General features: G+C 40.7%; 1 protein-coding gene across 2 annotated transcripts in view; it reads left to right on the forward strand.

Annotated features, from left to right (window-relative positions):
- The window catches only part of LOC140204538 (5-hydroxytryptamine receptor 2A-like), an 81,400-nt gene extending 64,937 nt beyond the window's left edge, over nt 1-16,463 (forward strand). For both annotated transcript variants that reach the window (XM_072271246.1, XM_072271248.1), the window contains exons 3-4: nt 10,486-10,686; nt 15,267-16,463. In XM_072271246.1, the coding sequence (XP_072127347.1) occupies nt 10,486-10,686; nt 15,267-16,081 (1,016 nt within the window). In that variant the 3' untranslated portion in view covers nt 16,082-16,463. The remainder of the gene's footprint in view (nt 1-10,485; nt 10,687-15,266) is intronic.
- The last annotated feature ends 6,588 nt before the right edge of the window (nt 16,464-23,051 follow it).

A 23,051-nucleotide genomic window follows, 5' to 3' on the forward strand; every position in this document is an offset into this window, starting at 1 on the left:
GGGAATTCAGTTTATAGGGAGTTCTTGGTGATAATACCATATTGATGTTTTCTGATAATACTCTTCTCTACGAGTGGAAATTTTATGTGCGTATCCACTTCCTTAAAATACTTTCCACTTTAAATTCAATTACCATATTACTCTTTTAGTGTTCTGTTTCTTTGGTAAATTCCAAAGTGAAGTAACCATCTGCTTTACCATTTATTAGGGAGCTGTGAGCTTGAACCCCAAGTCCTCTGTACATGAGCAGTCCTCAGGACTTTGCCATTTACTGTACATGTCCTGTTAATATTTGTCATTGGTATATCAAAAATAACAAATAATGAGAAAGAGGGTTGCATATCATGCATGCCAATGAAGTAAAGGCATTTGTAATTTTAAGCACTATAAATGAACCCAAGTTAACAGATATTAGTAACTAATGCACATGGATGAAACAGTGTTGAATGAATACAAGACAGTGATGTGGCAGAAATATTGTCATTATTTCACTTTTGTGGATAGAACAGGTGGGTATGATATTAGAAGTTGAGATAAATAATATGGTAAGTGTACTTAAAATGGAAAGAGGAAATATATATATATATATATACTGTATATATAAAATAAAATAATAAATTCCTGAAGATAAATCCCTGGATTCAAATGTTCTGAAGAGAGACAGAGGCATTACTACTCATAATAATTAGTTAGGAAAAGATTTAATGCTCAAAAGCTTGTGGGAGCTAATATACTCATATTTTTAAGAAGGATATACTATACAGTCTCTTTCTCTCTCTGGCTATCCATCCTATAGGATGATAATGGTTCCTTTCAGTCAGTTAGTGGGGTGGTACCCCACTCCTCAGAAAGGAACAGTGTGTGCGTGAGCGGATTTTAGGTGAGTAGGGGGTTGCACAGGTCCAGACCCACCCTTTCAACATCCCCTCCCAGATCCAGCGGCATGGTGGGGTCCAAGACGGCTGGGGGAAATTCTATTGCAGTGAATGGCCAGACCAGGCTTCGATGCAAGGGATGCCCTTTCCGCGCTTCGCGGCACGTGTCTGCTAGATGGCCGCTGACCCCACAAGAGGGTTCATCTGCCCTTTGACAGGTCTTGTTTTTCATCCTGCAGGGTGTCTAGCCACCCTCCTCACCAGGCAAGCCTGGTGGGGGAGCCGGTTTAATCACCGACCACCCAACCATGTGACAGGTAGTACTGGGTTACATGGTACCAGTAGCACTCAGACGAGTGACCTAACCTGTACAGTATATGTAAACCAGACAACTTAACGTTGACGGTAGAAACAACAAGCTCCATACTCAAGGAGAGAACAACACATCTGAAAAGTATGGTAATGAATAGCAGACATGGATTTCCAGAGCATAGGTCTTGCTTTACCAAATTAATTTATGTTTTGAAGGAGTAATAATAATATTGCAGATGTAACTCCTCTAGATAAACAAATAGACAAGGTCCCCCCCACCCCGCCCGTGTAAGGTTAAAGGAAAAGTATCAGAATGGATTGATAGTTGGTATCACAACAAAAACCAGGGAGTGGAGGAAGATTGGTAGCGGTATTAGTTCAGGGCCTCTGCTACTCACAACTTACCAATAATAACATTACCTTATTTCTGACAATCAACACGTGCCCTGATTTATTCTCCTGCTCGCTATTTTTGTCACCTCTTTAAAAGTTAAAACTGTTTCATAAGACCTGACCAACTCTTCCTGACTTTCTCGATCAGTAGTACCAGGAGTGATTGATAAGTTCGTGGCCTAAGGTAGAAGGAGTCAGTTTTAGAAAACCAAGCAAATATATTTTTCAGTATAGCCCCCTCCTACATTTGATCACTTAGTCCAGCGGTCGTGGAGCATACGGATCTTGGACCTCCAGAAAGGGTCCACAGCAGCGGTGATTGATACGTTCGTGGCCTAAGGTAGAAGGAGATGAGTTATATAGCTCTCGTTACATGCACATGCAGTCCAACTCTTTGACTGATTATGCAGAAAGTTTGAAGCTAATAACTCATCTCTTTCTACCATAGGCCATGAACTTATCAATCACCACTGATGAGTTATTAACTGATGAGGTTCAAGATCCATATGCTCCACGACTGCTGGACTAAGTGTGTAAATGTAGGAGGGGACTATGTTGAAAAATAAATGTGCTAGGTTTTCTAAAATTGACTCCTTCTACCTTAGGCCATGAACTTATCAATCACCCCTTGTAAGTTTACAAGGGTTTCAGTTAATATCTTCTTAATGATTTTTAATTATTGTTAACTCTAGTAATTTTCTAATGATAGATATTAGGTTAATTACTCTATATTTCCCTGTTCATCCTCTCTCATCTTTATTAACTAGGGATATTTTCTAAACCAAGGGAACAATTCCTAATTAAGGGAGCCTTGAACGACCATTGTTATTATTAAGTCTCACTGTTGTGCATTTAATATTTAAGTAATATTTGAGTAATCTTGTATGTATATTGGTTGATTAAGCATCCTTGTTCTTTTAAATGACTCATTACGAGTTATATAATAAAAAAGAAAAGAAATGGCTTTGGACAAAAAATGTGAGGCAACTTTCAAAAAAATAAAGGAAGTGGTGATGTCAGGCACTGTGATCCATATCATCCACTGAAGCTTGCCTGTAACAACTCACCTTATAGTTTAGATGCAGTCATGTCACATGTTATGAGTGATAGAAATGAACGTTCCATAGACTTTGCATTACGTTCCCTTACCATTGCAGAGAAAAATGATGCAAAGATTGACTGAGAGGTCTTGAGTCAGTTTTGGGGTGTAGAACATTTGAACCAGTACTCGTATGGGAGAGGGTTTGCTCCCATTACTGGTCATCAACCACTAGTATTTCAATGCACTGAAGGGTGTTTCACTAAGGGCAGCACAAACGCACAGACGGGCATTGTTTCTTGGAGGATACGATTACAAGACTGAATTCAAAAGGATGACTAATCATGGAAATGCTGAAAGATTGTCCCATTTACCCTTGGAAAAGGAAATACCAGAAAAATTACAAAAAAAGACACTCTTGATGTTTTCTCACGAATGCAAATCGAAAGTCTCCCTATCATGGCAGAAATGATCCAAAGGGAAACCAGAAAAGAGCCCACACTGTCTCAGGTCTACATGGTCACCCAGAATGGCCGAAATATGCAGCATAAGCCCCAGTTCCTCCATTTTTACCAGTGCTGAGATGAACTTGCTAAACGTGGCTTGGTTTTAAACTGGAAGAATGTTCGAGTAGCTTCAAGTAAGTTGCAAGCATTTGGCCTTTGTGAGCATAAAGAACCAGAATCTTTTTTGCATACATTAAGGTTATCGCATGAACTTCAACTGGGAGACAAAAGCTGCTTGTAAAAGTAGATGCAAAGACCAAAGCCCTGCTGGATGAATGGAGTCAATAGTAGATACAAAAACAGAGGATTCATCAGATAATGTGGATGAGGAAACCAGAAGGAGAAATCAGATCTTAAAGGAGGATTAATAAGCGATTACTCCAGTGGACTAAATACATCTTCCCAAGATCAAGATGCACAAGCTAGAAGAAGAAAAAGGAAAAAGAAGAAAGGTGGCTATGGCTATCACAGCCACTTCCTGCAGTCTCAGAATCAACTCCTACACCCAACATAAGGGAACCCCAGAACCTGAGATTGTTTCACAACCACAAGTCTCGCCTACCAAGCAGAGTCATCCTCTTTGTCAGGAAAACATTATCCCACAAGAGTAAGAAATCCTCCACAGCATTAAATTTTTAGGCATGAATGTGACTATTTAAAATTTGCTATGCTGTGGATGTCTGTATATAGTATTTGTATTATATAGTCAGGATGCGTTCTGTATTGAGTCGGAGTTTATAGCTAAGTAGGGAGGAGTGTTGTGTATTTAATATTTCAGTGATATTTGAGTAATCTTGTACATATATTGGTTGATTAAGCAGTCTTGTTTATGTAAATAATTTTTTATGAGCACTATGTATAAATACGTGAATTGCATCTGTCATGATGCTACCATATGACACATGCACACCTCGCTTAAAGTAAACACAAAGTTAGACTCATATTTCGAACTCCCATCTCTTCCATTGAATTAGTTTGTTTTGAAGTTACAAAGCATAACACTCACAATCTATTTAAAGACCAGCATCTGTCAGAGATTCTCTCTCCAAGTGATTGATAGTGAACTTCATCCCGAGTTTCGTTTTGTAGTCTGTTCATGGATATTCAACTGTCCCCATGCTTTCAATTGTTTTATTTTTAACATGCCAATCTTTAAAGTTTTGATTTTTGAGACTGCAAGATATAATAAAGAATTCTGAAGTCCCATTATAAATCTTCCAGGGATATTGAAAGCACAGTGGCAAAAAGAATATGTTCAGGCGATCAGAAAATCAATAAACTGGTGATGCTAGAAACCCGAAGTAGGGGCAGAAAATGCTGCAACACTCAGCAGGTCAGGTAGCATCCGTGGAAAGAGAAACAGGGGTAACATTTCATACCTAATGAATGGTCTACAACCCAAATTGTCAACTGTTTTTCTTTCCACAGATGCTGCCTGATTTTCTGAGTGTTTCCAGTATTTTCTTTTTAACTTTTGAGAAAGTTAATTATTCATCAGGTGAGCATGATATCATCATCATTTCCCCTTTCTTTCTAAATACCTGCTGGATTTGATTCCAGTCTACTGCTAGCTGCAGTGGTAAAAAATCATTTTTTTACATCCTCAATATTGATCAAAGATATGGAAGAGCTGTCCAAATTCATGGGCTTGTCTACACAGGCCTGACAACTGCTGGTTCAACAAGCTCCTGTATACTCTTGTTCTGCTCCTTTTAAAGGGTATGGAAGAAAGACCAAGGATGGTGGACATTTGGATTGGTAGTTTAGCTTCAATTTGGTAAAACAGTGACAGAATTTTCTGAAAATCCTGAGTGAATTGTGTACTCCATTATTATTGTGAAAATCACCAAGTAATGTTGCAAAGAAGAGCTGTACCATAAAATAACAATCTGTACCTTGCTGGTTTCATGGACTTGCTTTATTGGCAAAAGTAATTGCTCATAAAACCTTTATACTATCCACTAACATGTTGAGAAGTACCTTTTGACATTGTGATCATGCTCTGGAAAATAAGTTAAAAGTGAAGAATCTCATTCCTTTAGCGACTGATATTTTGAAGACCTTGATGACATTTTGTTAAATTTGTCATAGAGCGGGCAGCAGAGTTTGCGGTCGGCGGAGTGAGCCGGGAGCAGAGTGAAGACTTAAGGGCTTCGGCTCAACGGGCTTAGGCGGAAACGGGCGAGGCGAGGAAGGTTTGGCATTCATTTTCTGTTGTTATTTGAGGAGAGGGGCAGTATGAGTGTGAGGGCAGTTTGCTGTTCTCGGTGTCGGATGTGGGAGGCCCTGGAGTCTCCAAGCCTCCTGGACGTCTACATCTGCGCCAAGTGCATCGAGATGCAGCTCCTAAGGGACTGCGTTACGGAACTGGAGCTGCAGCTCGATGACCTTCGTCTGGTCAGGGAGAGTGAGGAGTTGATAGGGAGGAGTTGCAGGCAGGTGGTCACGCCGGGGCCACGGGAGGCAGACAAGTGGGTCACGGTTAGGAGGGGGAAGGGGAAGAGTCAGGTAATAGGGAGTACCCCGGTGGCTGTGCCCCTTAACAATAGGTACTCCTGTTTGAGTACTGTTGGGGGGAACAGCTTACCCGGGGGAAGCGACAGTGGCCGTGCCTCCGGCACAGAGTCTGGCCCTGTAGCTCAGAAGGGTAGGGCAAGGAAGAGGAGGGCAGTTGTGATAGGGGACTCGATAGTAAGGGGGTCAGATAGGCGATTCTGTGGACGCAGTCCAGAGACCCAGATGGTAGTTTGCCTCCCTGGTGCCAGAGTCCGGGATATTTCTGATCGTGTCCAAGATATCCTGAAGTGGGAGGGTGAGGAGCCAGAGGTCGTGGTACATATAGGTACCAATGACATAGGTAGGGAAAGGGATGAGGTCCAGAAAGGAGAATATAGGGAGCTAGGAAGGGAGTTGAGAAAAAGGACCGCAAAGGTAGTAATCTCGGGATTACTGCCTGTGCCACGCGACAGTGAGAGTAGGAATGCGATGAGGTGGAGGATAAATGCGTGGCTGAGGGATTGGGGCGGGGGCAGGGATTCAAGTTTTAGGATCATTGGGACCTCTTTTGGCGCAGGCATGACCTGTACAAAAAGGACGGGTTACACTTGAATCCTAGGGGGACCAATATCCTGGCAGGGAGATTAGCGAGGGCTACTAAGGTGACTTTAAACTAGAATGGTTGGGGGGTGGGAATCAAATTAAAGAGGCCAGGCGTGAGGAGGTTAGTTCACAACAGGGGGATGGGAACCAGTGCAGAGAGACAGAGGGGTGTAAAGTGAGGGTAGAAGCAAAAAGTACTGAGGAGAAAAGTGAAAGTGGCAGGCCGACAAATCCAGGGCAAGCATTAAAAAGGGCCACTTTTCAACATAATTGTATAAGGGCTAAGAGAGTTGTAAAAGAGCGCCTGAAGGCTTTGTGTGTCAATGCAAGGAACATTCGTAATAAGGTGGATGAATTGAAAGTTCAGATTGTTATTAATGATTATGATATAGTTGGGATCACAGAGACATGGCTCCAGGGTGACCAAGGATGGGAGCTCAACATTCAGGGATATTCAATATTCAGGAGGGATAGACATGAAGGAAGGGGAGGTGGGGTGGCGTTGCTGGTTAAAGAAGAGATTAACAAAATAGAAAGGAAGGACATAGGCCGGGAAGATGTGGAATCGATATGGGTAGAGCTGCGTAACACTAAGGGGCAGAAGACGCCGGTGGGAGTTGTGTACAGGCCACCTAACAGTAGTAGTGAGGTCGGAGATGGTATTAAACAGGAAATTAGAAATCTGTGCAATAAAGGAACAGCAGTTATAATGGGTGACTTCAATCTACATGTAGATTGGGTGAACCAAATTGGTAAAGGTGCTGAGGAAGAGGATTTCTTGGAATGTATGCGGGATGGTTTTTTGAACCAACATGTCGAGGAACCAACTAGAGAGCAGGCTATTCTGGACTGGGTTTTGAGCAATGAGGAAGGGTTAATTAGCAATCTTGTCGTGAGAGGCCCCTTGGGTAAGAGTGACCATAATATGGTGGAATTCTTCATTAAGTTGGAGAGTGACATAGTTAATTCAGAAACAAAAGTTCTGAACTTAAAGAGGGGTAACTTTGAAGGTATGAGACGTGAATTAGCTAAGATAGACTGGCAAATAACACTTAAAGGATTGACGGTGGATATGCAATGGCAAGCATTTAAAGATCGCATGGATGAACTACAACAATTGTTCATCCCAGTTTGGCAAAAGAATAAATCAAGGAAGATAGTGCACCCGTGGCTGACAAGAGAAATTAGGGATAGTATCAATTCCAAAGAAGAAGCATACAAATTAGCCAGAGAAAGTGGCTCACCTGAGGACTGGGAGAAATTCAGAGTTCAGCAGAGGAGGACAAAGGGCTTAATTAGAAAGGGGAAAAAAGATTATGACAGAAAACTGGCAGGGAACATAAAAACTGACTGTAAAAGCTTTTATAGATATGTAAAAAGGAAAAGACTGGTAAAGACAAATGTAGGTCCCCTGCAGACAGAAACAGGTGAATTGATTATGGGGAGCAAGGACATGGCAGACCAATTGAATAATTACTTTGGTTCTGTCTTCACTAAGGAGGACATAAATAATCTTCCAGAAATAGTAGGGGACAGAGGGTCCAGTGAGATGGAGGGACTGAGCGAAATACATGTTAGTAGGGAAGTGGTGTTAGGTAACTTGAAGGGATTGAAGGCAGATAAATCCCCAGGGCCAGATGGTCTGCATCCTAGAGTGCTTAAGGAAGTAGCCCAAGAAATAGTGGATGCATTAGTGATAATTTTTCAAAACTCGTTAGATTCTGGACTAGTTCCTGAGGATTGGAGGGTGGCTAATGTAACCCCACTTTTTAAAAAAGGAGGGAGAGGGAAACCGGGGAATTATAGACCGGTTAGCCTTACATCGGTGGTGGGGAAACTGCTGGAGTCAGTTATCAAAGATGTGATAACAGCACATTTGGAAAGCGGTGAAATCATCGGACAAAGTCAGCATGGATTTGTGAAAGGAAAATCATGTCTGACGAATCTCATAGAATTTTTTGAGGATGTAACTAGTAGAGTGGATAGGGGAGAACCAGTGGATGTGGTATATTTGGATTTTCAAAAGGCTTTTGACAAGGTCCCACACAAGAGATTAGTGTGCAAACTTAAAGCACACGGTATTGGGGGTAAGGTATTGATGTGGATGGAGAATTGGTTAGCAGACAGGAAGCAAAGAGTGGGAATAAACGGGACCTTTTCAGAATGGCAGGCAGTGACTAGTGGGGTACCGCAAGGCTCAGTGCTGGGACCCCAGTTGTTTACAATATATATCAATGACTTGGATGAGGGAATTAAATGCAGCATCTCCAAGTTTGCGGATGACACGAAGCTGGGTGGCAGTGTTAGCTGTGAGGAGGATGCTAAGAGGATGCAGAGTGACTTAGATAGGTTGGGTGAGTGGGCAAATTCATGGCAGATGCAATTTAATGTGGATAAATGTGAAGTTATCCACTTTGGTGGCAAAAACAGGAAAACAGATTATTATCTGAATGGTGGCCAATTAGGAAAAGGGGAGGTGCAACGAGACCTGGGTGTCATTATACACCAGTCATTGAAAGTGGGCATGCAGGTACAGCAGGCGGTGACAAAGGCGAATGGTATGCTGGCATTTATAGCAAGAGGATTCGAGTACAGGAGCAGGGAGGTACTACTGCAGTTGTACAAGGCCTTGGTGAGACCACACCTGGAGTATTGTGTGCAGTTTTGGTCCCCTAATCTGAGGAAAGACATCCTTGCCATAGAGGGAGTACAAAGAAGGTTCACCAGATTGATTCCTGGGATGGCAGGACTTTCATATGAAGAAAGACTGGATGAACTGGGCTTTTACTCATTGGAATTTAGAAGATTGAGGGGGGATCTGATTGAAACGTATAAAATCCTAAAGGGATTGGACAGGCTAGATGCAGGAAGATTGTTCCCGATGTTGGGGAAGTCCAGAACGAGGGGTCACAGTTTGAGGATAAAGGGGAAGCCTTTTAGGACCGAGATTAGGAAAAACTTCTTCACACAGAGAGTGGTGAATCTGTGGAATTCTCTGCCACAGGAAACAGTTGAGGCCAGTTCATTGGCTATATTTAAGAGGGAGTTAGATATGACCCTTGTGGCTAAAGGGATCAGGGGGTATGGAGGGAAGGCTAGGGCGGGGTTCTGAGTTGGATGATCAGCCATGATCATAATAAATGGCGGTGCAGGCTCGAAGGGCCGAATGGCCTACTCCTGCACCTATTTTCTATGTTTCTATGTTTAACATTTAAAGAATGGCAACTTTCTCTAAATCCATACCTTTCAGTGATGCCGTTTGTGAACAAAGCTTTAGACAGAGATTGTTACCATCAGGTAAGAGGTACAGAAGCCTGAAGGCACACACTCAGCGATTCAGGAACAGCTTCTTCCCCTCTGCCATCCGATTCCTAAATGGGCGTTGAATCTTTGGACACTTCCTCACTTTTTTTTAATATACAGTATTTCTGTTTTTTGCACATTTTAAAAAATCTATTCAACATACGTAATTGAATTACTTGCTTATTTATTATTAAAATTATTTTTATTTTTTTTCCTCTGCTTGATTATGTATTGCAATGAACTGCTGCTGCTAAGTTAACAAATTTCTGATTCTGATCAATTTGCTTTTTGCAGTTTCCAAATATACAAAACGTCATTCTATGGGTTCCCTCCACAGGAGTGTACATAATCTGTGTTTTCACAAATCCTATACAAAAGCCCAGTATTATAATCACATTGAAAGCCATCTTTTTGAACATGGCACATTATTGCAGGTCCGCAAATCTTCGGAGCTTTCACTTGAGTAACAACTGGATAAGAAACAGAATATGAGTCAACTCCATGAGTATTCTAACTGGATCGAAGTCTGAACTGTTCCATAAGTCAGATAGAGTTCACAGAAGGAGTGATGAGGGGAGAAAACAGAGGGATTAACAAACTCTTGTATATATTTATAGCATAACGGTTAATACAACACTACAACAGCTCGGGGAGTTCCAGAGTTCAGAGTTCAATTTCACCGCAGTTTTGTATAAACACTCTGTACACCCTCCCTGTGAAATGTGTGGGCTTCCCCTGGGGCTCCAGTTTCTCCACACAGTCCAAAGACATACCGGGTAGATTAATTGGTCATTGTAAATTGTCCCGTGGTTATGCTAGGGTTAATCTGGGGCATGTGGGGTTGCTGGGACAGCATGGCTCAAAAGGCCAGAAGGGCCTACTCCGAGCTGTATTGCTAAATAAGTACACAAGAGCATGATTATATATGTATATATAATCTGATTGGTTTGTGTTTCAGACAATACCTGGCCTTTCCCAGAAAAGCTATGTCCTATTTGGATTTATTTAGATGTTCTATTTTCTACTGCATCCATCATGCATCTGTGTGCAATATCACTGGACCGTTATATTGGAATTCGGAATCCTATCGAGCGCAGCCGCTTCAACTCACGAACCATAGCTATTATAAAAATTACCGCAGTCTGGACCATTTCAATAGGTAAGCATTGCTTTTTCTTCTAGACCAGTAACTGCTTATTTCTTTCCATGAATGACTCACTGCTTTCAATCAAATTAATCCATCCTCAATACTCCATACATAGAACTTAGAATTCTGCATGCTCCAGGGTAGTTATGTTTTTTCTGTATTTGATTTTGAACCGCTAATCAGACAATTTATCTAGAACCAATCATTTCTGTAAAGACCATAAGACCATAAGAACATAATAGACAGGAGCATATTTGGTCCATTGAGTTTGCTCCACCATTCAATCATGGTTGATTTATTACCCTTTTCATCCCCAATCTTCTGCATTCTCCCCATAATCTTTGATGCCCTTATTAATCATAACTACTTTAAATATACTCAATGACATGGCTTCCCAGCCACCTTTGGCAATGAATTCCACAGATTCACCACCGTCTAGCTAAAAACATTCCTTGTCATCTTTATTCTTAAAGTGCATAACCACAGACTTCTCTATGCTGTATTCCATCTACCACTATCTCAACCTGTCGAAGTCCATCTACATATTCTTTGCCTCCATGACAACACCTGTCTTGTTATCATCTACAAACCTGGCCGCAATGCCATCAGTTCCTTCATCCAAATCATTAATGTATAAAGTGTCACGTGACTGGCAACAATGAATATAGAATTGAGTCAGGTTTTATAAAAACAAACAAACATTTATTAAACTCTGCTCAAAGATAGCGAAATGTATTTCAATGACTAACTTAACCGGAAGTTAATTGCTATACGGCAACTCTGGAACAGTTCTTAAAAGGGTAAATGCGAAAACAGCTCTTAAAGTGGTAAATTCGAACACAGTTCTTAGAATGGTAAATTTGAAAGTCCAAGAGATTTATGCAATCAATTAGAGACTTTCCTGAAGCAAAGAATTTCTCGAAGACGTGACGTTACTGCTGATCCCAGCCGGAACCTGCCTTGGCCGCAGGATTCACAACGATGGAAATAAAACGGTTTAAAGGAACTGACCTTTTCCTCTGGAGAATAGACACTGTACAACCTTTCCTACTTTAGCAGAGGTTATCTCATGCAGGTCACTGTTTCTTGAATGAAGACTCAATAAAGTTCGATCCTGTCCAAAACCACCAAACGATATCAGCTTTACTCGACTCTGCAAATTCCTGTACTTTGGTAAGGTCTTCACTCTCCAATACTACTTACAATAGAAAGTAGAACTCCACTTTAAGATGAAACTGTGTCATAAGACGAATACGCAGCAATACGGAGTAACTAACACAAAACTAAACTGAAAAGTAACTGCATCACACCAGGGGTCTCCTTTATATACCTGTTGAGAACAGGTCATCATGTGACCTCACTGGCACGAAAATTACATCGTGTGACCTCTGCAAGACCTTTACATCATGCTCATAAGACAGTCACAAGATACCATGAGGTATGTAACAAAAGTGAAAAGATGCAGTCCCAGCACTGACCCCGAAAGAACTCCACTCATCAACAGCAGCCATTCTGAAATGTTCCCCTTTGTACCCAGTCACTGCCTTCTGCCAGTCAGCTACTCTCCTCTCCATATGAGTACCTTGGCTCTAACACCATGAGTTTACTTCCTTTAGTGTTCTTGTGTGCTGCACCTTGTCAAAGAACTTCTGAAAGTTCTAGTAAATAATGTCCACCAACTCTCCTTTGTCTAATCTGTGTGTTACCTCCTCAAATAATTCTCACAGGTCTGTCAGGTATGATATCCCCTTAACGAGATTTGCCCTATTTTATCATGTATTTCCAATTACTCAGGCATTTCATCAATAATTAATTCTAAAATCGTTGGCTTTTGCCTTCCTCCCTTCTTAAACAAGGCTACCAGAATTGCTTTGTGCTTGGAAGATGGTTTAGTTTTATAAGATGACAAAGATGATTTCTTTACATGGCAATAGATGTTGTATACATGGACCTTACAAAAGCTTTGCACATGGTAAGATGATCCAGAAGATTAAGACACTTGGGATCCATGATGACTTTACAGACTGGTTTCAAGATTGGCTTGACGAAAGAAGAAAGAGAGTAGTGGTGGAAAGGTTTTATTCTGACTGCAGGTCCGTGACTACTGAATTTCTATGAACATCTTTGATGAGACCTCTGTTGTTCATGATAGATAAAAATGAATTGGATGAATATGTAGATGGGTTGATTAGTAAGGTTGCAGATGGCACAAAAATTGGCAATGTTGTTTATAAGAAGGAAGGTTGTTAAAGGGTACAAATCAGTTGGAAATTTGGGTGGAGAAATAGCAGATGGAGCTTAACTCAGACAAGTACAATGTTTTGCATTTGGGAGGTAAAACATAAAAGGAAAGTTTACAGCAAATGGTACATCTCTTTGGAGCATTAATGTAAAATGGAATTTAGGGTGCAAGACCATAGCTCCTGCAAGTGACAACTTTCAGGGAGCTATGGTCTTAAGAAATCAATGTCAATGTCAAAGTCAATGTAGATTTATTATCGAAGTCCAAAAACTGTATGTTACCATATACTACCTCGTCATTAACTTATCTTGCAGACAATTTATAGGAAACTAAAGAAATACAATAGAATATATGAAAAAATACACATAAACAAGGACTGACAAGCAACCAATGTGCAAAAGAAGACAAACTGTAAAAATAAAAAAAATACTGAGAACATAAGTTGTGAAGTCTTGTAAGTGAGTTTATAGGTTTGTCGAATTAGTTCAAAGTTGAGTTGAGTGAAGTTATATACTACTAGTCTACTACTCTCTGTGTAAAAGTTATGGCTTGTAAATCTCATTTAATGTTCCCACTTCTTGCCTTAAAGCTATGCTCTCTAGCATGTGACATTTCCACCCTGAGGAAAATTATTCTGACTACGTATCCCATCTATGCCTCTCAAAATTGTATACACTTCTAGTAGATTGACCCTCAGCCTTCAGCATTCCAGAAAAAGAAATCCAAGATTGTCCAACCTCTCCTTGTAATTAATACTGTCTAATCCAGTTAACATCATGGTGCTGCTCTTCTGCACCCTCTTCAAAGTCTCCATAGCCTTCTTGTGGTACAACAACCAGAAATACATAAAACACTCCAAAATGTGGCATGAACCAAAGTTTTATATACCTGTAACTGCAATATGACCTTTCAGATTTTATTTCAATACCTGAAACAGGGATGCTGTACAACTTCTGCAGATCTATAGAAAATGGTGGATACAGTCCAGTTCATCACAGGCAACGCCTCCCCACCGTTGAGCACGTCTACATGGAGCACTGCCACAAGAAAGCAGTCTTCATCATCAAAGACTCCCACCATCTAGATCATACTTTCTTCTTGCTACTACTGTCAAACAAGAGGTACAGGAGCCTTAGGGTCTGCACCACCAGGTTCAGGAACTGTTATTATACTGCAATGATCAGGCTCCTGAACCAGTATGGATAACTTCAATTTGGAATTAACTGACAGCATTCAACATTCCTGCCAATTCAGGAGTTGACACAGCAGACTTGCAAGGAAGTTATAAGATTCACTTTTATTGCTCCAAGTGCCCAACAAACATCAACAAGGGAGTAGAAATGAAATAAAAAGGGGCAAATCTGAAACACCTGTGCAGCTTAGGATTTGAAAGAATTCTGCCCAGATGTTTCCACAAGAATATAATTTGAAAAAGAGAGAATGTAGAGTCACAGAGAAGTACAGAACCGAAACAGGTCCCTTGGCCCAACTAGTCCATGCCAAAATCATTTAAACTGCTTACTTCCCTTGACCTGCTCTAGCCCTTCATACCCCTGCCATCCATGTACCTATCCAAACTTCTCTTAAATGTTGAAATCGAGCTTGGATGCACCACTTGTGCTGGCAGCACATTCTACATGCTCATGACCCTCTAAATGAAGAAACTTCCCCTTATGTTCCCCTTAAACTTTTTACCTTTCACCCTTAACCCATGACCTCTGGTTGTAGTCCCATCCAACCTCAGTGGAAAAAGCCTGCTTGCATTTCCCCTATATACACCCCTCATAATTTTGTATACCTTTCTCAAATCTCCTCTCAATCTTCTATGTTCTAAAGAACACTGTCCTAACCTATTCAATCTTTCCTTATAACTCAGGTCCTCCAGACTCAGTAACATCTTTGTAAGTTTTCTCTGTACTCTTTCAACCTTGTTTACATCTTTCCTTTAGGTAGGTGACCAAAATTGCACACAATACTCCAAATTAGGGTCACCAATATTTCATACAACTTCAACATAACATTTCATCTCCTGTACTCAATCATTGGTTTATGAAGGCCAATGTGCCAAAAATCTTTCCTTATGACCCTGTCTACCTGTGCCACTTTCAACAAATTATGGACCTATATTCCCAGATCCCTTTGTCCTATCACACTCCTCAATGCCCTACCATTCACTGTGTAAACAAATATAACAAATAGTCAGATTATATCATGGGTGGTGGAGCAACCAGGATAAACCAGTCATCTTGTCATATGCTTGTCCTCTCTCCTTTTCAACTGATGTTCATTTAAGATAGTTTGTTTGAAATATTCTACTGTTTCATTATATCCTTCCAATTATCTCTTGCAGGTATTTCGATGCCAATCCTTGTCATTGGCCTTGAAGATGAATCCAGGGTCTTTATTGTTAACAGCTGCATTATTAATGAAGAAAGCTTTATGCTAGTTGGCTCTTTTGTAGCTTTTTTTATCCCACTGATAATAATGGTTTTTACTTACTGCTTGACGGTACAGATTTTGCAGAAGCAGATCAGCGTCTTTCTAGGTGACCAAAAACAAAAGCGAACAAACTTGCATGTTTTTAAAAAGGGGAACTTAACCGAAAATGCGGCAATGATAGAAAGATCAGAGACGCCAGAGAAAACTTCAAGGTCACCCTCAAGTAAGGAAACTAAACTGTTTCGGAAAGGGGCCATGCAATCAATTAGCAATGAACAGAGGGCTTCAAAGGTGCTTGGAATTGTATTCTTCCTGTTTGTGGTTATGTGGTGTCCTTTCTTCATCACTAATGTCCTGTTCGTCATCTGCAAAAATTCCTGCAATGAAGGCATCATCGGAGAACTCCTCAATGTGTTTGTATGGGTTGGTTATACCTCGTCTGGTGTCAATCCATTGGTTTATACACTCTTTAATGGAGCTTATCGCCGAGCCTTCTCCCATTACATTTGCTGTCAATACGGAGGAAACAAAAATCACTTCACTGTTACTGCTTCCATGTCAGCAATACATGAGAGGAATTTTGAAATGACCAGCATAAACAATGGAAATAAGTCACCGAGCAACAGACTTAGTGCCCCTGAGGAAAGACTACGTGTGACAGTAGAATCTACAGTATCTTCTATAGACAACTGCATAATTATCAGTGAAAAAGTTAGTTGTGTGTAAATAGAACATGGAATACCAAATCTTCAGCTGTCTATTTAATTTGGCCTAGCAGACTAGGCTACGAGCATGTAAATTGTGGCATAGAATCTAAGGCCATTGGTTGTTGTAATGTTGGCCCTAATATGCTAGGCCCCTATTTGTGGCTGATGTGAGGCCTAGAAGGCCAGCCTGTTAGTCTGTTATATGTGGCCTAGCATACTAGACCGTCATTTGCATGTGTTTTGGACTGAACTTTACTAAGCTGTTAACCCTGTGTATTGTATGGCCTACACTACAAGGCAAGAAACCCAAGTAAAAGTTACTTATTGCTCAGAAAATGGTCATGAGAACAAGGAACAGGACCAGAAATAGGTAAATCACCTCTTCACGCTTGCCCAACCGTTCATGGCTCGTATAATCTTGATCTCAACATCACTTTCACACACTCTTCCTCGTAGTTCACATATTTGTACACCTCTGCCTTGAATATGTAAAATGGCTCTGCTTCCACAGCATTTGACCATTTATAAGAAAAAAATTTTCCTTATATCCTTCTTAAATGGGCCTTTACGGTGAGGAAGTTCAGCCTAATGTGAGTGCCCTATGTGGAAAAGATAGCCATTCAGCATCCATCCCATCAGACCCCTGTGGAATCGTATATGTCACAATAAATTCACTTTCATTCTCTATGCTGCAATGAGTTTAGGCTTAACATATCATTTGTATCCAACTCTTTCATCCCAGCAATCAACCTGATGAACCTTTGGTTAATTACTTCCAACGCAAGTATATCCTTCCTTCAATATGCAGACTAATAGTTTACACAGTATTTTAGGTATGCCTCTCAGCAGTGCCCTGTAAAGTTGCATCAAGATTCTATGCCTTCATAGTCCATATTCTATGCAATTAAAGGCCAATATTACATCAGCTATCCTAATTATTTTCTGTACCTATATAGTAACATATTGTGCTTCATGTACCAGTAACTTTGGATGAAACAAAGGCAGTCTCATTCCATTTATCCACTTCTTTCCATAGTGGATAACCTCCTGCATTATATCTCAACTGGCAATTTCTTGCTCACTCACTTAACCCATATGCCTCCTTGTGTCCTTCCTTCTCATATTTTCCTACCATCTCTAACTTTCCATTATTAGTCAACCTGGCTGCAGCAAAGCTGATCTTTTCATCCAAGTCATTTATGGAGATTATATATAGTAGAAGCTCCTGCAGTACTACTTGTGGTATCACATTAATTACTGATGCCAATCCAAAATTGACCAATTAATCCCAGCTTTATGTTTTCCGTTAGCCAGTCCTCTCTTACATAGAACATAGAACAGTACAGCACAGGAATGGGTACTTCAGCCCATGATATCTGTGTCAAACATGATGCCAAATTAAACTAAATCTCTTCTTTGTATACTTGATCCATATCCCACTACTCCCTGCATGTTCATGTATCTACCTAACAGCCTCTTATATATCACAATCATGTCTTTGTACCGAAGCAGCTTATCCAGGTCTCTGTGTAAAGAAAAAAATAAGTTGTCCCAAATATTTGCTTTAAACTTTCCCCTTTCACTTTAAATGCATACTATCCACAACAGCATGTATTCTCATGGTGTGCAGTAACCTTTCAGAAATCTAAGAATACTATTATCTAAAGCACCATTATATCCTCAAAAAATGGGGCAAACTTGTCAAACACTGTTTCCCTCTCATAAAGCCATTTTGACCCTGATTTTCTAAATTTCCTATTGAAGTTGAGTATTTTCCCAAAGACGAATGTTGGGCTAACTCACTGACCATTTCCTCTTTTCTGCCTCCTTTTTTCAATTAGTTGTATTTTTCAGTCATCTGAGGTATCTCCAGGGACAAGGGAAATTTGGAAAACCACAATCAATGCATTCACTTTCTCCAAAGCCACTTCCTTTAAGATCCTCAGGAGGAAAGCCATCTGGTCTGGGAAAATTCTACCACATCTAGTTTCATTAGTTTGCCTAGTATTTTTTTTCAATAATAGGGTGTGCTTTAAAGTTGTTTCTCACAAGAGACCCTTGATTGGCTATTACAATTGGGATGTTTTCAGTGGAGTATGATTCCATGAAATCCAATCAAAAAATTACCGTTTCTGAATTTTTATTTCCCACGTTATTAATTGCCCTGTTTCTTCCTCTAAGGAATATATTTTATATATCCTAAAATATATTATTTGCCAGTCTATGTTCATACCCTTTTTTCTCCAACTTCTTAATTCTTTTAGATATTCTTTGCAATTTCCCAATCTCCTTACCTACTATTCATCTTTGCAGCATACAGTTACTTTCAATGATAGCATGCTTAACATGCAGAAATGGTACATGAGGTCTTCCCAGAAGGTTTTTCTGTTTCGTTGGAATATACTTATTTGAGATTTATGAAATTTCCCTTTACATGTCTGCAACCATTGATCTATTGTGCACTCTATTCAATTCTGCCCTCATATTGTAATTATCCTTATTATTATTATTTATTGTAATTATCTATTATTGTTATTATTACTATTATTTAGTATTGTAATTATCTTTATTAGGACATTTCTGTTCCTACCCATATTTCTGAGCTTCAAGCTGTGTTTGAAATTTCTAGCATGCTTACATTTGGTCTTTTCTGGGTGATCCTATTAACTAATCCTGTATCATAACACAATAGCAGATCAAAAATGGTCTGATCCTTTTTGTTTCCTCAACTTAATGCTCAAAGAAACCATCTCAAATGCACTGTATGTATTAATACTCAAGGCAGCCTTAGTCAATTTGATTAGTCTAGTCTAATAATGATTAAAGAAATTAGAAATGTGTGCAATAAAGGAACAGCAGTTATAGTGGGTGACTTCAATCTACATGTAGATTGGGTGAACCAAATTGGTAAGGGTGCTGAGGAAGAGGATTTCTTGGAATGTATGCGGGATGGTTTTTTGAACCAACATGTCGAGGAACCAACTAGAGAGCAGGCTATTCTGGACTGGGTTTTGAGCAATGAGGAAGGGATAATTAGCAATCTTGTCGTGAGAAGCCCCTTGGGTAAGAATGACCTTAATATGGTGGAATTCTTCATTAAGATGGAGAGTGACATAGTTAATTCAGAAACAAAGGTTCTGAACTTAAAGAAGGGTAACTTTGAAGGTATGAGACGTGAATTAGCTAAGATAGACTGGCAAATGATACTTAAAGAGTTGACGGTGGATATGCAATGGCAAGCGTTTAAAGATCGCATGGATGAACTACAACAATTGTTCATCCCAGTTTGGCAAAAGAATAAATCAAGGAAGGTAGTGCACCCGTGGCTGACAAGAGAAATTAAGGATAGTATCAATTCCAATGAAGAAGCATACAAATTAGCCAGAAAAAGTGGCTCACCTGAGAACTGGGAGAAATTCAGGGTTCAGCAGAGGAAAACAAAGGGCTTAATTAGGAAGGGGAAAAAAGATTATGAGAGAAAACTGGCGGGGAACATAAAAACTGACTGTAAAAGCTTTTATAGATATGTGAAAAGAAAAAGATTGGTTAAGACAAATGTAGGTCCCTTGCAGACAGAAACAGGTGAATTGATTATGGGGAGCAAGGACATGGCAGAGACCAATTGAATAATTACTTTGGTTCTGTCTTCACTAAGGAGGACATAAATAATCTTCTCGAAATAGTAGGGGACAGAGGGTCCAGTGAGATGGAGAAACTGAGGGAAATACATGTTAGTAGGGAAGTGGTGTTAGGTAAATTGAAGGGATTAAAGGCAGATAAATCCCCAGGGCCAGATGGTCTGCATCCCAGAGTGCTTAAGGAAGTAGCCCAAGAAATAGTGGATGCATTCGTGATAATTTTTCAAAACTCTTTAGATTCTGGACTAGTTCCTGAGGATTGGAGGGTGGCTAATGTAACCCCACTTTTTAAAAAAGGAGGGAGAGAGAAACCAGGGAATTATAGACCGGTTAGCCTAACATCGGTGGTGGGGAAACTGCTAGAGTCAGTTATCAAAGATGTGATAACTGCACATTTGGAAAGCGGTGAAATCATCGGACAAAGTCAGCATGGATTTGTGAAAGGAAAATCATGTCTGACGAATCTCATAGAATTTTTTGAGGATGTAACTAGTAGAGTGGATGGGGAGAACCAGTGGATGTGGTATATTTGGATTTTCAAAAGGTTTTTGACAAGGTCCCACACAGGAGATTAGTGTGCAAACTTAAAGCACACGGTATTGCAGGTAAGGTATTGATGTGGATGGAGAATTGGTTAGCAGACAGGAAGCAAAGAGTGGGAATAAACGGGACCTTTTCAGAATGGCAGGCAGTGACTAGTGGGGTACCGCAAGGCTCAGTGCTGGGACCCTAGTTGTTTACTATATATATTAATGACTTGGATGAGGGAATTAAATGCAGCGTCTCCAAGTTTGCGGATGACACGAAGCTGGGTGGCAGTGTTAGCTGTGAGGAGGATGTTAAGAGGATGCAGGGTGACTTGGATAGGTTAGGTGAGTGGGCAAATTCATGGCAGATGAAATTTGATGTGGATAAATTTGAAGTTATCCACTTTGGTGGCAAAAACAGGAAAACAGATTATTATCTGAATGGTGGCCGATTAGGAAAAGGGGAGGTGCAACGAGACCTGGGTGTCATTATACACCAGTCATTGAAAGTGGGCATGCAGGTACAGCAGGCGGTGAAAAAGGCGAATGGTATGCTGGCATTTATAGCAAGATGATTCGAGTACAGGAGCAGGGAGGTACTACTGCAGTTGTACAAGGCCTTGGTGAGACCACACCTGGAGTATTGTGTGCAGTTTTGGTCCCCTAATCTGAGGAAAGACATCTTTGCCATAGGGGGAGTACAAAGAAGGTTCACCAGATTGATTCCTGGGATGGCAGGACTTTCATATGATGAAAGACTGGATGAACTGGGCTTGTACTCGTTGGAATTTAGAAGATTGAGGGGGGATCTGATTGAAACATATAAAATCCTAAAGGGATTGGACAGGCTAGATGCAGGAAGATTGTTCCTGATGTTGGGGAAGTCCAGAACGAGGGGTCACAGCTTGAGGATAAAGGGGAAGCCTTTTAGGACCGAGATTAGGAAAAACTTCTTCACACAGAGAGTGGTGAATCTGTGGAATTCTCTGCCACAGGAAACAGTTGAGGCCAGTTCATTGGCTATATTTAAGAGGGAGTTAGATATGGCCCTTGTGGCTAAAGGGATCAGGGGGTATGGAGGGAAGGCTGGTGCAGGGTTCTGAGTTGGATGATCAGCCATGATCATACTGAATGGTGGTGCAGGCTCGAAGGGCCGAATGGCCTACTCCTGCACCTATTTTCTATATTTCTATGTTTCTATGTAAAGTCACCATGACTATTAGATTAGATTATTTAACTAGATTACTGTACTATTCTCACAAGCTCCCATTCTATTTTGGTTTATATTTGATCCTACTGTATATTACTGCTCGGAGGGTCATGTACTCTACCCACCTGTGACTTATTACTTGTACTATTTCTCACTACCACCCATACTGGGTTTTACATGTTGAGCTCGTTAGCCAATATTGTTCCTTGATTAACAGAACTAACCCATCTCATTTTCCTTTTGGACTATCCTTTTGCAATGTCAGATACCCCCGAATAATGTTTGGTTCACGCATCCATGTTTTTAATGACTATCAGATCACATTCCTTTATTTTGTTTGTGTATCAATTCATCTGTCATGTTTGAATGTTGTGTGCAACCTGATGAAAAGTCTTTAATTTTATCTTATATCCTCTTTACTCGGGCTCTACTTCCTGTAATGTTGTTATGCATCTATACTTCTAGCCCTTCACAATGCACCCAGAAATGTCTGCTTTCCAGGGGAAAGCAAAGTTCTTACTCCTACACCATCTCTCCAGCTGCACAATCTATACTGCTCATTAAGTCACAACATAGTTCAGAAAACATTCCCTTCACAGACTATGTCCATGCCGACTATCAAGTATGTGCCTAAATTAATCCCCTATGTACCAGCCGTAGAAGGCTCTCATTCCCAGCAGCACAAACCAACACTGGTTGCCACGTGTCCTGAATAGCAAATATTTCCTGGCATGAGCACAAAATAGTTAAAGCTACCGAGCCACTGCTGACTTTCCTGGCTTGGGCTAGGCTGAGAGAACACAGATTCTCATCTGGACAGGCTACAGAAGAAAGGTTGGCTCAAACCCTAAGGGCTGGTGACTCACCATCTCAAGACTACAACCGCACTTCCAGAACCTCTGGGCTACCAGATAAAACCAAGGAACAATTGGTGTTTGTGGCAAAACAAGGCGCTGGGTGAGCTGGCATGTGTGTCCACCATGGCTTTATTGAAAGACTGGTAATAGCTGCAGACTTGGAAATTAACTAGGTAATTAACAAGGATGTCACTAGCAAACAGAGGGGAACATAAGGAATAGGAGCAGGAGTCGGCCATCAGGCCCATCGAGCCTGCTTCACCATTCAATAAGATCATGGCTGATCTGGCCATGGACTCATCTCCACCTACCTGCCTTTTCCCCAGAGCACTTAATTCCCGTACTATGCAAAAATCTATCCAACCTCGTCTTAAATATATTTACTGAGATATCCTCCACTGCTTCATTGGGCAGAGAATTCCACAGATTCACCACCCTCTGGGAAAAACAGTTCCTCCTCATCGCCATCCTAAATTTATTCCCCCAAATCTTGAGTCTATGCCTTCTAGTTCTAGTCTCACCTACAACATTCCTGCCTCTACCTTATCTATCCCTTTCATAATTTTATATGTTTCTATGAGATCTCCTCTCATTCTTCTGAATTCCAGTGAGTACAGTCTAGGAGACTCAATCTCTCCTCATAGTCTAACCCCCTCATCTCTGGAATCAACCTGGTGAACCTCCTGCACTGCCTCCATAGCCAGTACATCCTTGCTCAAGTAAGGAGACCAGAACTGCATGCAGTTTTCCAAGTGCA

Source organism: Mobula birostris, chromosome 10 (genome assembly GCF_030028105.1).
Source record: "Mobula birostris isolate sMobBir1 chromosome 10, sMobBir1.hap1, whole genome shotgun sequence".
In the NCBI taxonomy this organism is placed as follows: domain Eukaryota; kingdom Metazoa; phylum Chordata; class Chondrichthyes; order Myliobatiformes; family Myliobatidae; genus Mobula; species Mobula birostris.